The sequence below is a fragment of the Emys orbicularis genome, chromosome 2 (genome assembly GCF_028017835.1).
Source record: "Emys orbicularis isolate rEmyOrb1 chromosome 2, rEmyOrb1.hap1, whole genome shotgun sequence".
Taxonomy (NCBI): Eukaryota; Metazoa; Chordata; order Testudines; family Emydidae; genus Emys; species Emys orbicularis.
In genome coordinates this window covers 40,184,935-40,202,478 of record NC_088684.1, presented here as the reverse complement: position 1 = coordinate 40,202,478, position 17,544 = coordinate 40,184,935, and the positions used below count along the sequence as shown (strand labels likewise).

Below are 17,544 nucleotides of genomic sequence, written 5' to 3'. Positions count from 1 at the left end.
ACTCTGTATTTACAAAAACAAGGGAAGTATCCATTCCCAAACACAATCCTTGGGATTAAGCCCTAAGAGATGTTTTAGGACTAGTTCACCATCAGTTTCTAGAAAGAGAAATTATCCTCAAATTCAAAATAATCTTTGTTTGTAAATTTAGTGCAGAGGGCAGATCCCACCTTACATAAAGTGGATCGAGAAATGGAGTGCCACATTAGAAGCAATATTATCAGCTTTCATTAATGTGGTAACTGAACTCACTGAGAATGTGAAGGCTCTATTAAAGTGAATGTTGGCAATCTGTCTCCCAGTGATAATGCCCCATCCTGGGCAGATGGTACCAACTTGTAACTGGGACCTGAGTGTTGACTGTCTCTTGCACGTTGGCAACACTTGTATTCTGTGTCATGGCAATGAGGCGGTATTTAAAAAAAAAAGAATGAAATTTAGTAAGGGTATCTAGCTGGGCAAGGGATGAGGCATTATCAATGGAGGTGGTGTGGGAGGCACAACAAAGGGGAGATGAGTTTTCTGGGAGCAAAGCATAGGGTTGCAGGAATGCTACATGTTTCATTTTGAAGGGTGAGACTGCTGCATGGTTCTGGGTCACAGAGAGCCCTGCTTTGACAGCGTGTTGAAGGCCCTATAAATCCTATCTGCACCCCCAGTTTAAAAGCATCTTACCTTTGCTCTTGTTTAGTAAGAATCCCTTCACCGTCCATAGAAAATGGCATCCATCATCAAATGTCTTGACATTAGGGAGTGAAGTTATGGAAGTTATGTAAATAAATATTTAATTGTGTAAATATGAAATTCTATGTGTACCCTATACATGAGACATTATTATTGGTACTTGTGGTATGTTTGCATTTGCTATGTTTTAACAACATTGTTTGAAAGCTTCTCAAAGAACTGTTAAAGATTGTGTGTGGTTCTTCCCTCTTCTCCCCTTCCCACCCCCCAAATAGGCCGTTTTTAAATGCCTCTCACTTTTAGCTGATTAAACACTAAAACACTCTAAAAAGTAAATCAGACCCCATTAATATGTGACATGAGTTTCTAAAGGCAATATTTTATTTTGTATAAGTGGAATAAGTTCTAACTTTAATTGCCTTTTTTCAATCAGTTTAAACTATAGTGACCATCACCGTCACCATAATATGTAATGCATGTGTTTTTACATATGATATTGATGTATAGGTATCTGTGTTTTTTCCTTAGCAGCATAAATTAATTGGCATTTTTAATATATTCCGTATACAGGAAAAACTTCAATATGGATAGGATTGCATTTCTTTCCTGTATTGTTCAGATGAGAATTTTTACCCTCCACTGGGAAAGCATAAAAGAGTTAGTTTTTCCAACCATGTTATGGTTGAACAAATTTAAATAGGTTTCTTCCCAGTAGGCTTTATTGCAGGTGCTAACTGTGTGAGTTGTTGACAGAAATTGATTCTGTTATACCTAACAGAGTTCTTACTGAGGAGCACATGAATATATTGGTCATTAAAATTTAAATTGAATAATAAAAGTACTTAGAAAGATGGATGTTGTTCTGTGACTTTCTGTAGATGGATTCAGAGGGAAAAATATATGTAAAGGCATGTATATTTGAACTAGTATCCTAGTAACTTTGTATATTCTTTCCAAGTCCATTTCTATCTTTCTTTGAATATAGTTATTTTTGTATGTTCACATAAAATCTTTTAGTAGCAGTATTTTGTGATCTATCTTCCCCCCTCCCCTCCACCCCAAAAAGGAAAAGAAATAAATTTTGCACTATCCTGAAAAATTAAATTTGAAGGTTAATTTTTGCCATCAGGTTTCAACATAACACCTAATACTCCATTAAAATCCTAATAGATGAGAATTTTGTTTTTATATTTCCTCTGCCACACTTGCTGGAAGCTAATTCACTCAGTAGCACTGAATGCAGTTTTAAAGAAGTTATGTCCTTGTGCTTTTGGCTAGGGAAAGGTTAGTGTGATAGTGATATTCTGATGACTGGGAATAGATGCACCTTGGAAATAATTTGTTGTTTTATTTTTTTTGTAATAATTAACAAATTTGAGGGGAGAAATTATTAGTAGCATCTCTTCCTCATAGCGTCTGAGAACTCTGAGAATCATTCTTTGTCTTTTTGTTTCCATTTGATAGGTTACGTGCAGAGTTTGATTAGGCGTGTTGTAAATAATGTCAACATTGTGATCAACAATCTCATATTAAAGTATGTGGAGGATGATATTGTTCTCTCAGTCAATATCACTTCTGCAGAATGCTATACAGTGGATGAATTTTGGGATCGTGCATTTATGGACATCTCTGGTGAGTAGATACTTTTGGGTCTTAGATTCTATAGTATTAGGACTCTTATTCCTTAGATGAGAGTTTAAATTTCATGCAAGTAGCTTTCTAAGTGTTGGAAGTGAAATTGCTTCCTATTATATTTTCAATTTTATTTTTTAACATAGTTGTTTTTTCCATTACCTGTACCTTGCAGGCCACATTATTGTAATTTTATATGTTGACTATTAAGTAGGCTGGATGGAAATGCAAACACATGCAGTGTATTTTATGGGATAGAAAGACTATCAGTTATTACATCACTTAAGTGAAATAGTACATGCCACATCACACATCAGTAGGGGAAAATATCAAGTTATCTGATCATTTTAGGGTGGGGTGTGTAGTCCCCAGGACCTTGGTATCTGAGTGCCTCACAATATTTAATCTATTTATCTGCACAATTCTCCTGTGAGGCCGGGAAGTCCTATTATCCTCGTTTTACAGATGAGAAACTAAGGCATAAGAGAGACTTGCCCAGGGTCACATAGGAAATATGTAGCAGAGCAGAGAATCGAACATGAGTCTCTTGCATATTGTGCCATTACCCTAACCACTGGACAACCTTCTCTATCTAAAATTTATAATAATTATGGTAATATTATAACATTATAAAATATATCTGAAGCCAAGATGATCATAAAATATTTTATTTTATTTTGCTTCAGAAATTGATCTGATGAAAAAGTGCATTTTTGGCGGGTTATCAAATCGACAAAACTCTCCCAGGGAGAAAGAAATGAATGGGCTGGTCTCATCCTTGTGCATAGACTACAGTAGCTAGGAGTGTTTTAAGGTCAGCTCTGAGGTGCAAAGTGAGTTGGGAAATTTGCACTGTGCATGGCTCTAGCCTGTATTGTTCTCATTTTTATGATCACCAAATTCACAAAAAAAGACCATCTTTGAAGTATGCATTCTATTGATTTACCTGGGGATTGGTCCTGCTTTGAGCAGGGGGTTGGACTAGATGACCTCCTGAGGTCCCTTCCAACCCTGATATTCTATGGTTCTATGATTCTATGATAAAAAGTTAAACTGACCACAGCATGGAAAAACAGGTTAAGGCACGCTGCCCTTCTCAGCTGTTGTTGGATTGCAGAGCAGGGTCTGGAGGGTGATCCATATGTCATGGCTTCCCAGTTGCACTAGTCATCCTAGATAGAGTTCTTCTAAGAGGAAGGGTCTCACTGGGTAATCCATTTGGCTGGGGCATAGGACAGTTGATAAAAGGACCAAGGAAGGAGGAAGAGGGACTCTCCCTGTTCTGCCTTTGGCTGCAAAATATAAAATTCTTCTTAAATGGGAAAATGTATATATTTTTTTCTCAGTCAAGACCATACAAGATCTTAGAAAGAAACTACTCTTTTTGTGAGATGATTTTGCATCTGCAACTCCGTTATTTCTAGCAAAATTGTGACTATAAGGAAAAATTAATATGTTTTTGGTTAATGATAATGCAAGGATTTTTTTGTCCTTGCAGATTTATAATAAAGTATATGAAAACTGAGAGAGCATTTTGGATATTCACTTTCCATATTCTCTGTTGCCTAATTTTTAACTATTGGCTTCAGCTGTTTCTCTCCCCCCCCCCCCCCCCCATTCTGAGTAAAACTGAATGTAACCTTTGAGTGCATTATTGGAGGTGTAATGTTGTTTAGATTTATTAACTTCTTTCTTCCCCCTTATTTCAAGATCAACACTCTTTCCCCTCCTCCCCACTTTTCTGGATAATCATTATTCGGGGATTTGAGACCTCTGCTATGTTTGGGACAATAGTTTTCAAGTGTGGGTGGGATTGTTATCTTTGTGGAAGTGTTTTTGTTTTTAAAGTGTAAAACACACACTTTAAATGTGTGTTTAAATACAAAACATTTTAGTAAGCTGTAAAGATATATATATATTACTACTAAATGCTTGCTTAGAAAATTATCTTTCTTGCTAAAGCTCTTTATTTTAGCCATGTGAGCCGGTAATATTTGTGGTAGCTTAAATAAAAGATAACACTGTTAAGTACAGTGGCAGTCTCTTCTCTTTCTGTCAGTCTATTTTTTATTGATTATTACTGTTTGCTCATAGAATAGTATACTATGCATATTAAGTATTTGCTTCTTTTTTTTTATGTTTTAAATTGTCTTAATATTTTTTCTTCTCTTTTTAAAGCAAATGATCTGGTACTAAGGAAGGTGATTAATTTTTCTGACTGCACAGTATGTCTTGATAAGAGAAATGCTAGTGGAAAAATTGAATTTTACCAGGACCCTCTCCTTTACAAGTGTTCCTTCAGAACTCGTCTGCATTTTACTTATGATAACCTTAATTCCAAGATGCCATCTGTTATCAAAGTAGGTACCAAAGTGTCTTCTTTTGTTTCCTCAAATCCATATGTATGAACTACTTTTCAGGTGTTAAGTGTATAATTTGACATTCATAAGAAAAACCAAAGAACATGAACACTAACATAGTACATTAACTACTATGGAATTTTTGTGTCTTGGTTTATTAATAGACTGCATGTATTATGTATACTAACAGCTTTAAGAAAGAAAAGTCCTGTTCAATCCAGACAGGTTTTTGCTTGACCTTAAAAAATGTTTGTAATAATTGTACCACAGAATAAAGATTCGAGAAAACGGGGGGGGGGAGGGAGAGGAAGGGAAGCTTACAGTTAAGTTTGGAGACTGCATGATTTAGGAGATTAGTAATGGGACATAGAGCATTTTTAAATCTGGCCCAGACATAGATAGGTATTAAGCAAAACTTAATGTATTCTAATGACTGTACAGTGGTCTACTTGTAAAAAATCAGTGGTCCAAGTCCAGTTCTTAATGGGCAAGTGTCCAATATCACACACACACGTCTGGCACTAAATGACATGTTTATTGATAGTCAAAGCGTAGAAATCAACAGCTGATTGGGCACAGAGGTTGAATTACTTTTTCACCTTTAAAGACTCTTCCTTCAGTTCATGTTGTAGGTATGTTGGACAGTATGGGGGAAGCTTTTTGCTACTACCTTCCCTGTAAATGGTATTTTGCACTTACATAGCACTATTGATCTGAAGATACCAAAACTCTTTACAGATACTTGCTATTTTTAAGTGCTTATCTAGAAATATATTCATGAAAAATGCTGCATAGCATTTTTTTTTGCTTGTTTTGCACACATGAACATCCAGTAGCATATGTGCAAAGCAGGCAATCAACACCTCTCCTGATCATTAATTTAATTTTTACTGATATACCTACATCTGATAGGAAAAAATAGTAGTGTGTCTTAGTACATAAAATACATCCTGTTGTGCACTGGTCTTATATTTATACAGTACTTAGGCACAGTGGGACCAGTTAATCCTGTGTTAATTTTTTTTGTAAATTCATTTTTGGTGTTTTTTTTTAGAAATGAGTAAAAGCTGAGTCTTTACGGATATTAGGACCTTTTTAACCAAATGATCAATGATTTTAAAGCTTACATGGACTGTCCTGATATTAATGATTTATCATATGATTGGCTGTGACATACGTATTAAGGCCTTTACGATTTGTGGTACTAGTACAGTTGGTGCATATGTGCAATAATACTGCATGCTAAAAATCCTGTATTTTTGCACTTAAAATCAGCAAAGTTATTCTTTTTAATTTTGGAAAAATATTCAGTCACAGACTTGAGATCTTCTGTGCCAAGTTTTAACACGGAGCAAATTTTTATGGCTGAATTATAAACCTCTGACAACAGACATTTATAGTGGAAACATTGACACAGTCTTCAGGATAGTGTCAAATGGTGCTGCTGTTTTAATAATGAATTCTTTACTTTCTTTTACTTTATTACATAATTTTTTTTATGGGTCCTAGATTACCATAAAACACATGCCAGAGTACATGGAGCAATGTTAGTGTAATTAAATTTATATTTATATGAAACCCCACCTGTTTATCTCTGGTGGTGGTCAGTCATTCCCATCTTTTTACACGTTTCAGTGTGTTCAAAGACACATCTTACCCACTATTCATATTTTGTTGATTTTTGGTGATATTGTCCCTAGTTACCATATTGTTTTTCATTTTCAGTATGTGATTTACAGATTAAAATATCTTCACTTTGTACGTTGTCCTTAGAGATGTCAATAAAAGATTAGAACATTTGGTTTTATGCTGCTGGATAAATGTTGAAGTCAATTGTATATGAAATAAGCCGTATAGTAATGTTCAATGTCAATGTTCTTTTATACTATTCTAAAACTATTTTTATACTGCTTGATTCCTATACATTTAAACACTGGGGCTGTAATTATTGATTCAATAGAGAAATATTTGCTTCATATATCATTATTAATTTGCTGCATTCTGATTGCTATAAACAAGATGGTTGCGTGTTTAACTGCTCTCTGACTAACTAAGTTTAGTTAGTCAGAGAGCAGTTTATAGAAAAAATTACCATTTTAAAATATATATACTATTTTAAATGTTAGGTTTCTGATTGGATATAGGTGTTCTTTAAATGTGCTCTTGTAATTTATACTAATGAAGTCAGTGCCAGCCAATCAGATCACTGGATGGCTGGCATTCATTCATGAAAACTTTAAAAATGTTAAACTTCACTGCTGTAAGTGAAATGAATTTATAGCTTCAACCATTTCCTCTAGTAGATAAGTATATTTATCTCCAAAATTGTCATTACTGCAGTTGTCACTATCTAGTTGACTGTCTTAGCAGAGAGGCTAGAGAGTGGAAAGGTCTGGCCCTTATCTCGGTAACATTAACCCAAATCCATAGCCAATTCCCCTGGAACAGGTATGAGGAAAGATGTCAGGTAGTTTGCATTAATGCTTCACGTACTGTACTTGTTCTGTAGTTAAATAGAGGGTGCAGTCTTTAGGAATGTTTGTTTCATTTCATGAGTTACATTTACTTAAAAACATTTTTTTTTTGAATACCTGGGGACTAGTGTATTAATAAATTATCTCTTTGAAAAAAAAAACAACAAAAAAAACCTCACGAAGACATTGGACTTCCAGTCTATGGATTCCTCCTTTATGGTGTTTTCCCAGTCTCAATCCCACTGACTTCTGTAAAATTACAGGAAACTTTTGAGATCCAACCCACAGATTCAGTCTGGGTTACTACTGGCAGCTCCGTCTTCTCCTGGCACTGTACTGGATCTGACTGGTGCTCAAAATGGCTGCCAGTTTTGTACACCTGATAGAACTCACTACTTATTGGCCAGAAGTGTCCAGCTTCTAATTAAGAGTGTGTGTGTGTATACATGCAGGACTGTCTGCCATTAATGAAGCCTTCCACACCAGCTTCAAAACCACCATTGAGCATGGTTAATGTCCTGCACTCCTTTTAGTATGCTGAAATAACTACTTGTTTGCAGTCACACAAATCTCTATACATCTACCTTGACTAGGAAGGTTTCCAAATCAACTCAGAGTAAGTAAAAGCTGCAGCTGTAATTACAGCAATAAATATTTTGGCTGAACACTAAAAAAGAAGAAGAAAAATGAAAAATGGGGTTATGTGTGTGGATGGCAAAGTTTTCCTTGTATTTTTCTACATTCTTGGATATCATCATGAGCATCTTGGACTACGTTTGTGATTTTATTTTCAGATGTTGGGTCAATAGCAATATGCAGAAGTGCATTTTGCCCTGTGTGGATACTTGGGACTATTATCAAGCCACTTTTCATGTTTCATGAACTATATATTGCATTAATGTCAATATTGACCTTTTTATTCTATTAGTAGATCTGAGAGTTTAAATCTGCCTGGCAGAATATATCTAGGATGATGTGTAATTTATTATAATAGCTGATTTTGTGTTAGACTGAAGATTATAAAAGAATGTAGCCACTTTTTTATCCAGTTTGGGATTTTGCCTTTCAATTGTTTCTTCTTTGAGTGGTTCTGCATATTCCCCCTTATGTGTAATCCCCTAAATGGTCTACCCTTCCCCATAGCATTTTCGAATGTTCTCAGGGCAAGGTTATATAAGGAGGTGTTGCACTCTCTACTGCCTGTTTTCTTTCCAACTGCTTCTGCCAGATGGAAGTGAACTAATCTGGTCCTTCAGAGCTGGGTTTTTTAGATAATTGTTGTTGGTAGCTTGTAATGTTAGTTAAATTAGAGAGTTTTTAGTTGTACTTAGTTTAATATAATTTTAGGTTTGGTTCTGTATGATGACAGAACCAAAGAAAAGAAAAAGCAGATGTAAGAGGTGTTCTTTATGCCCAGCTATCTTCCTGGTGTCGGACGGCCATGTTAGGTGCCTTAAGAGCCTTGGAGAAGGCCACTCTCCTTTTGGATGTTCTGTTTGTCAGATTTTTCCACTCAGAGCTCATAAGAAATGTCAGAATAGACTGCAACTGTTCCTGCTTAAAGAAGCTCTTGCTGCTAAGCCTTCGGTCTCCATCATCAGATCAAAAGACTAAGCGGTCTGTTTTGGCTCTAACTTCCTCGTTCAGTAAGGCTAAGGTGCCTAAAAAATTCTGTCTTCATCGGTTCGAGATGAAGTTCAGAAATTGCTTCTGATAGATGCTGAAAGAGGTAGCTTAGGGTCTCTGGGGTCAAGAGTTGTATTCAAGATATTTTCTGGTGTGGAAAAAAGATGGAGGTTTCTGACCAGTTTTAGATTTGAGGAAGTTGAACAGGTTTGTTTGGAAGTTTTGTTTTTGAATGTGAATTCTAGCCTCCATAAGTCCCTTACTTTTAATTATAGATTAGTTTACAACTTTTGATGTAAAATGTGTACTTCCATATTTCTATCTGCAAAATCATCACAAGTACCTATGTTTTGTGGTGGCACAAAGACATTTTCAGTACAAAGTCCTGCTTTTTGGCCTTTCTACAGTCCAGGAGTCTTTACAATGTAACTTTCTATATTAGCAATGCATCTCAGAAGACAGGACACTTCTGTCTACCCATATTTAGACAGTTGACTGCTGAAGTCTCCTTCACACAAATATCTGCTAGGCTACATCCAGTTTACTACCTCCCTTCCTACAGATTTATGATTGCTTCTGAATATTAAAAAGTCAAATCTATACTCCACTTACTCTATAAAATGGATCTTCTATCCTGGACTCTGTATTAGGAAGAGCTTTTCTCCCTGAGGAAAACATTCTGAAGATAGTTCAATCTACTTTTGAGATACATCATTGTTGAACTCAGAATGTGATTTTCTTTTTGGCTCTGTTGGGTCTTATGACAGCAACTACTTATGTTACTCAATTTGCATATTTCAGAATGAGGCAATGAAGCGCTGGTTGGCTTAGTTTACAAGCTGGACAGCCTTCACATGTTAGTCACCGTGCCTACAAATATTTTAGATTTTTTGATGTGGTGGATAAACAGAACTAATGTTCTCGAGGGGATCCTGTTCAGTCCCCCTTTGGTGTTGATCATGATAACATCTGATGCATCAAACAATGGATGGGGAGCTCATCTGGAATCTTTCATAGTTCAAGGTGACTGGGTGTCCCAGGAATAGGATTTACACATAAATGTTTTAAGATTAAGGGCTATTGGTCTGGCTCTCAGGTCTTTTCTTCCTCATGTAAAGAGGAAGGTTGTTCAGGTAGTGATAGACAATACAGTGGCTATGCATTATGTCAACAAACAAGGAGGTGCCCACTCTTTTCTGCTGTGTGCTAAGGCAGTCAATCTATGGGATTGGAGGCATTGTTTGTTATATCCATTCGGTGGCCCTATATCTAGCAGGGGAGAGCAGTGTGTTGGCAGATCGGCTCAGCAGAGACAGTTTCAGATGCACGAGTGATCACTGAAAGATTAGGTGGTGCAAGAGATTTTCTCCAGCTGGAGTCTGTCCAACCAGATTCAACAAAATGTCTCTTCTTTTCAAGAGCATGAAAGAACAGTCAGTCCATCTTGGTCACTTTCCTTCTCTTTCCATTAATTCAGAAGGTGGTGAAGATGATCAGACAGGACAAGGCAAGAATGATCCTGATTGTTCTAGCTTGGCTGAGGCACCATGGACCTGCGCCAGCTGTCATAGAGAATCTGTGTACTTCTTCCTTTGTCTCCAAACCTATTGTCACAGCAGCAAGGCAGGAGATTTCTTTCAGATCCAAAGTCTTTCCATCTGATGGCCTGGACTATAAGACTTTGATTAATCTAGAAATATCTTGTTCCATGTTGGTGCAGAATGTGTTAATTCTAGAAAACAATCTATTAGGAAATGTTACTTGAAATAGGCTGGATTTGCTTCTTTGATCCAAGGCAAATCTGATTTACCAGTTTCAGTTTCTATTCCCTATATATTAGAGTATTTGATATATTTAAAGTCTGAGGGGCTAATTCTTCTTTGAGTTATTGCCCTTATATAAATCAATGGTACGCCCACATCTCGAATACTCCGTACAGATGTGGTCTCCTCATCTAAAAAAAGATATACTGGCACTAGAAAAGGTTCAGAAAAGGGCAACTAAAATGATTAGGGGTTTGGAACGGGTCCCATATGAGGAGAGATTAAAGAGGCTAGGACTCTTCAGCTTGGAAAAGAGGAGACTAAGAGGGGATATGATAGAGGTATATAAAATCATGAGTGATGTGGAGAAAGTGGATAAGGAAAAGTTATTTACTTATTCCCATAATACAAGAACTAGGGGTCACCAAATGAAATTAATAGGCAGCAGGTTTAAAACAAATACAAGGAAGTTGTTCTTCACGCAGCGCACAGTCAACTTGTGGAACTCCTTACCTGAGGAGGTTGTGAAGGCTAGGACTATAACAGGATTTAAAAGAGAACTGGATAAATTCATGGAGGTTAAGTCCATTAATGGCTATTAGCCAGGATGGGTAAGGAATGGTGTCCCTAGCCTCTGTTTGTCAGAGGATGGAGATGGATGGCAGGAGAGAGATCACTTGATCATTGCCTGTTGGTCCACTCCCTCTGGGGCACCTGGCATTGGCCACTGTCGGTAGACAGGATACTGGGCTAGATGGACCTTTGGTCTGACCCGGTACGGATGTTCTTATGTTATGTTCATTTAGTGGATCTTTCAGATTATCATGCTTTGATTGATGGTAGATCATTATTTGTACATGATACAGATAAAAGGTTTATGAAGGGGTTGTCTAAAGTGTTATTGTTCCTCTAGAGATATGGTTCCACCATGGGATCTGAATTTGGTTTTATCTAGGCATATGAAGTCCCCTTCTGAACCTGTGGCAGAGTGCTCTTTATTTTATGTATCTACTAAAACTGTGGTTGTTTTTGCTATAACATCGTCAGAATCATGAGCGAATTATATCCCTATTTCTCATAACGACAAGATGGTTCTTAGACGTGATCACAAAAATAGTATTTGAGTTTCACTTCAGTCAGTCAATTAATTTACCAGTGTTTTTTCCAAAGCCACATGCTAATAAAGGGGAATCTGCTTTACATACTTTAGATGCTAGAATGGTTTTAGCCTATTATTTAAATAGAGCAAAAGATTTTAGGTGGTCTTTTCGGTTATTTATTTCTTGTGCTAAGAATCATATGGGTTACAGTGTAGTTGCCCAGACTATTTCCAGATGGGTTAAATAATGTATCTTTGAATATTAGAAGTTAGCAGCTGTCCCTCTGCCTGCTGTTATGAGATGTCATATCACTAAGGCAGTTGCAGGATCTTTTGCTTATTTTAAACATGGTCCTGTTGCGGAAATCTGTATACCTGCTACTTGGAAGTCAGTCTGTACATCTACTAAATATGCTTTGGATTTGGCTTCGAGAGCAGATGCTAGATTTGGTAGAGCGGTGCTTCAATCATCATTTAATTAGAGCTCTGTTTCCTTCTGTGTTTTTCAGTACTGCTTGCCAAAGTACCCGTAAGTGGGACTATGAAGAGCCACTTGAAGAAATGAAGGTTATTTACTTGTAACCAGAGGGTTTTTTTGAGGTGACCCCGCATAGTCACTCTTCCCACCCGCCTTCCCCATCTTTGTTAGAATCCTCTCTTGGTTTCTCTGGGTCAGTGGTAGCAGAAACTGAGATGGTAGAGGGCACAGGGCCCCTTATATAGCCTCACCCTCAGAACATTTGAGGATGCTGAAGGGAAGGGCAGGAGGGGGGCATAAGTGTGCTCTAACAGGCAATGTTTGGAGAAGGTTCTACTGTTAGGCTGTATCAGTCAGCACATTACCCATAAGTGTGAATATGCAGAGTCATCTTGAAGAACTTTATTTTCATGGCATAATCACCAATTGATTTTTTTTAAAATATTTTTTGAGTATCAGGGACAAATGGAGACTGATTTTGAATGACGCTGCTGCAGGGTTGCTGGAAGCCCTGAAACATGGACTTAAATTACCAACGTGGCTATGTTTTGATAACAATAGCAATTAAATATCTCATTTGTGGGGTCATATTCATCAGTGTTCTTTTCTTCCGCTTCAGCAAAGTTTCATGTTGTGGTATATTCAATCATGAAGAACCCAAAGAAACTAGTTTTCAGTACTTTTAAATGGGCATGACTTTTCCTTTCTTGCTACGTAATAATGTTTTGTGACAAAGTACTGTCCATGACTCCGTGGGTCTTGCGTTTCCTGGCGGATTTTGCTAGCCTCAGAGGCTCACTGTGACCCTCCACGTAGCCCTTCTCTCTCTAGAGGCAAGGGTCACAGCTTACTGAGCCATTTTCATCATAAGTCAACAAGGGAGGTGAGAAGAAGCAACCCTCCCTCGCACAGTCTCTGTTGTCTCCCAGTCTCAGTGATTAATCAGGGAGGGGAGGGAGGAGCCCGGGCCCACCCTCTACTCTGGGCTCCAGCCCAGAGACCCTAAAATTAGCAGCTATGGAAGCTGACTTTGGAAATAGGACGTGTACAATTCCCTGGGCCACTTCCCCACAGCAGCCCCCACTCAATATCTCCTTCACTGTAACCTCAGGGCCTCCTTCCTTGCACCTGATATGGATTTGTAATGCTTCGTTCCTCGAGCAGCACAGCTCCCTCCTATAGCTCCTGGCACCCGCACCTCGCTGACTAACTGGGAGGCTTTTAGCTAGTTCAAGCCAGCCCTTGATTGGCTTCAGGTGTCCCAATCAATCTAGCTGTCTCCACTGCCTTCTAGAAGGATCTTAATTGGCCCCAGGTATCTTGATTAACCTGGAGCAACTGCCATTTGGTTACCATGGTACCAGGGATTTGTTTAGCCTAGGGCTAACAGACCTGTTCCTCACTACTTTACTGTAGCCATCTGGCCTTGCCCCATCACAGTTTATATTTTACTTTTGAAAAATTATCTATTTTCATTAGTGCAGTTGCTTCTTTTCTACCACTTCCCTCAACCTTAGGCATGTTGACAGATAAATTCATAAAATGCTGATGCTTAGTTATCACTAAACACCAAGCATCCGTTTGCAGTATTGATCAGCAACTTTTGATTTACAGAAGTTGGAATGAGAAACAGCCACCTACTGATTTCAACACTGTAAAGCAAGGGTAGTCAATTATTTTTTATCAAGGTCCTAATTTTTTTGGTCAAAGTGTAGTCAAGGCCCAGACTCCAGAGGAAATATTTAAAAAAAACAACAATAATGATAATAAATAAGTAAATAAGAAGATTTTGGGATCCATTCAAAAGTGTCTGGTGGTCCAGATTTGGCCTGCGGTCCGCTTATTGACTACACCAACTGTAAACTCTGAAGACTGTTATAGATGAGATAAACAGCTTTCCATAGAACACCTTCCAAAATTTTTCAGATTCTAGTAAGTCAAGCCCCCTTCACAGTTCATACATCTACGCATTCTTTTCTTTTCAGCTTCCAGTGATTGTTAATTTCAACCACTGATCACACACCTCCCTTCAGTCACCTCTCTCCAGCCATTCTCTTATCTTCTCTGGACTTCTAGACAGTTTCCTAATAGATATAATCAGGCATAAAAATATATATTTTGTTCTCATTTTGCTTTCACCTTTTTAGAATAACTAGTTGTCATTCACAGATTGAAATTAGGAACTTGATGTTTCTAGGATCAAACTTTCAAATATGTGGACATATAATACTTCAGAATACTTAAAAAAAAAAAAAAAAAAAAAAAAACCCAAAAACCAAACAAACCTTCCAAAACCCAACTGACTTAAATTTTTCTTCAAGGTGGTGTGTTTTTCTTATTGTTGCAATGGTTTTTACAGCCCTGGAATGCTTTGATCATTTTGTCCTACATAGCAAAATGTGTTCAATCAGTTTCAGACACCCCAAACTTTAGTTTAGAATGTTCTCCTTTATTATAACACAAGTTGTTATAAAAATGTAAATTAAAATATTTTTCATGCAAATCTCTCTGCTATTAATACAATAAAATGTTTTTTTTTATTTAGGTTCCAAAGTGTGAATGTTTTTGACTTAAAGATATTATAATGTTGTGATATTGTTTTTGAAGAGAAAAAAATAGAATGTTCCTATATATAGTATGCATCATATCTTACATTTTAAAACTTGATTTTAGTGAAGACAAAATTATATGATTTCTTTGTTTCTGTATTTTTTTATACTGTAGATTCATACATTAGTTGAAAGTTTGAAGCTTTCCATCACTGATCAGCAGCTCCCTATGTTTATACGCATAATGCAGCTTGGGATTGCTCTTTACTATGGAGAATTGGGAAACTTTAAAGAAGGAGAAAATGAAGACCTGGTTTGTCATACTAAAGATATATTGGGAAACATCTCAGGTACATATAACTATTATTTCTCAATCAAAATTAATATTTTAAAAAATTGGGTTTTATTTTCTGATTTTTAAAAATGTGTGTGTTCAACGCACACTATTACAGTGTCTTGACAGTCTGTAATCTGTTAGAGCTAATACATTGTGCTATGTAAGAGTGTAATACTCTTAACATTATTTGTGTGTTATGTTGAGAAAGCTATTTTGATAATCCTAGCTAAGCTGAGGTTGTTCTTTCTGGACAAAATTTTGGATTTTGATGCTCATCCAATGTAGGAGGAGACTCGGGGTTGTTAGATAGTTTTTGATATTTTTTAATTTAATTAAAATATAGCTTTTTGATTTTGTTTTTGTGTTTTGACTTTGAAACTGTGTATTTTTTATCGTGAATAGAAATGTCAACACTTGTTCTTGTTCGAGTGGTTGCACATGTGAATTTCATTCTTGGTGTCTGTGTACCCAGTGTATAGCCATCAGAAACTTTTTCTGTTAGCCGTACCCAGTGGGTGGCTTGAGCGCCGTCTGCTGTCATGTGCCACTGCGTGCAGGTATAAAAGGCAGAGCTGCCCACAGCCCCTCTGTTTCTTCTGACCTTCTGCGACAGTTGTTGGAACCCCCTTTCGTTGCTAAAACAGTTTTCTCTCAGCCTTTATGTACATAGACTAGTTGTAGTTAGTTTTAGTAGTTAAAAAAAGGTAAGCTTTTATAGTTTTTCCTTGTTTTGGGTTTCTGTTGTTAACACCGTGGCATGCCTGGGTCACCGGGCTTCAAATCATGTGCTTCTTGCTCCAAACCTATGCCTGTGAGTGACCCATACAGCATTTGTTACAAATGCCTGGGTGGGGCACACATGAAGGACCAGTGCCAGATTTGCCAGGACTTCAAGCATAGGGTGAAGAGCGATAGGGAGGCTAGGCTGAAGTTCCAGCTAATGGAGGTGCAGCTGAGATGACCCTCAGAGCTGTCCTGGTCTGACTCTGTGCCAAGTGCTGCAGCTTCAGTCAGAAGTTTGCCTCCAAGAGTGTCAAAGTCCAGGCACTGTTCACTGTCACCTGTGCCTAGGAAGGAGCATAAGTCTTCTAGAGAGGCTCTGATCAGAGGAAGATCTCCCCCCCCCCCCCCAAGTCTGCAAAGCAGGGGGAAAGGGATTCAAGTAGAGGGCAACTGAGATCTAATCACCCCTCCTCCAAATCAATGCCTAAAACTGCACAGTTAGCTCCAGTGCCAGAATGGGCACTGTCGAGTCCTGTGCAAGAAATGGCACTATTAACTTCAGCAGGACTGCATCAATCAGATATGATCTTGGTGACGAGTACTCTGGAGGCGTTTGCAGCAGCGAGGAGTTTACTTTGTTTGTTGGTGCTGGTATTGTTGGCGGTACAAGAATCAGCTCCCATGGTACTGTTAAATCGCCCTGTGCCAACATCTGTGGTCCAGCACCCCGTAGTGCACCAGCTGCCTACTTCCTACTTCCTGGACAGTCTACCCATTTGTGCCTTGTAAGAGGAAGCTGGCAACGATGGTGTGTCTCTAGCCTTCGCTTGGTTCTTGGCACCAGTCACTGGAATCAACTTGGATTGCCAGAAGGGTGGGAGAGCTGTGTGCTGCATTAATGTCTATACTATCTTCTTTAAGGACAAAGTTTACCTGCACCCTCAGTCGATGTTTGTTGCGAAGGTAGTGTCCACTTTCCATTTCAACCAGCCTGCATTCTTCCCAAAACTACATTCAAACAGGGAAGAGGACGTTTGCACCTGATGGACGTCAGAAGAGCTCTGGTGTTCTACCTTGACAGAACTAAGCAGTACTAAAACCTTTCAACTCTTCGTGGTGGTTGCAGACAGAATGAAAGAACCATCTGTCTCTTCTCAGAGAAATTCTTCTTGGATAATCTCATGTATACGCATGTACTATTTCCTAGCTAATGTCACCCCACCAAGCAGAGTCACAACTCATTCGATGAGATCAGAATTTAACTCTGTAGCTTTTCTAGCACATATTACAATTCTGGACAGTTGTTGCAGGGTAACCGGTTCTCAGTCCACACATTTGCTTCCCATTATGCCATCACTTAGGACTTGAGAGATGATGCTAGAGTTGGATGAGTTGTCCTCCAAACTTTATTTAGAAAGACTCTGATCCTGTCTCCTGTTTCACAGCTTGTGGGTCACCAAGAGTGTGAAGCACTCTAAACAGAAAAACGGTTATTAACCTTTTCCGTTAAAACTGTTCTTCGCAAGGTGTTGCACATGTCTTTTCCACAACCTGCCTTCCTACCCCTCTGTACTGAAGTTCCGGCAAGAAGGAACTGAGAGGGTGCTGGGTGTGGCTCTGCCCTTTTATATCTGCATGCAGTGGCGTTCGTCAGCAGAGGGCACTCAAATTGTCCAATGAGTATCATTCAGGGAAAAAGGTTCCTACAGCCATGCACTGGGTTCACATGCACAGACAACAAGAGTGAAACGAACATGTGCAACACATCTCAAAGAACAAGTTATGGAACAGGTTAATAACCCTTTTTTCCACTTAAGTG

The 17,544-nt window shown here is 38.1% G+C and overlaps 1 protein-coding gene across 3 annotated transcripts in view; it reads left to right on the top strand.

Annotated features, from left to right (window-relative positions):
* VPS13B (vacuolar protein sorting 13 homolog B) overlaps positions 1–17,544 on the top strand; it is a 947,892-nt gene that overhangs the window by 97,357 nt on the left and 832,991 nt on the right. For all 3 annotated transcript variants that reach the window (XM_065397834.1, XM_065397833.1, XM_065397835.1), the window contains exons 4-6: positions 2,149–2,316; positions 4,495–4,676; positions 14,841–15,015. In XM_065397834.1, the coding sequence (XP_065253906.1) occupies positions 2,149–2,316; positions 4,495–4,676; positions 14,841–15,015 (525 nt within the window). The remainder of the gene's footprint in view (positions 1–2,148; positions 2,317–4,494; positions 4,677–14,840; positions 15,016–17,544) is intronic.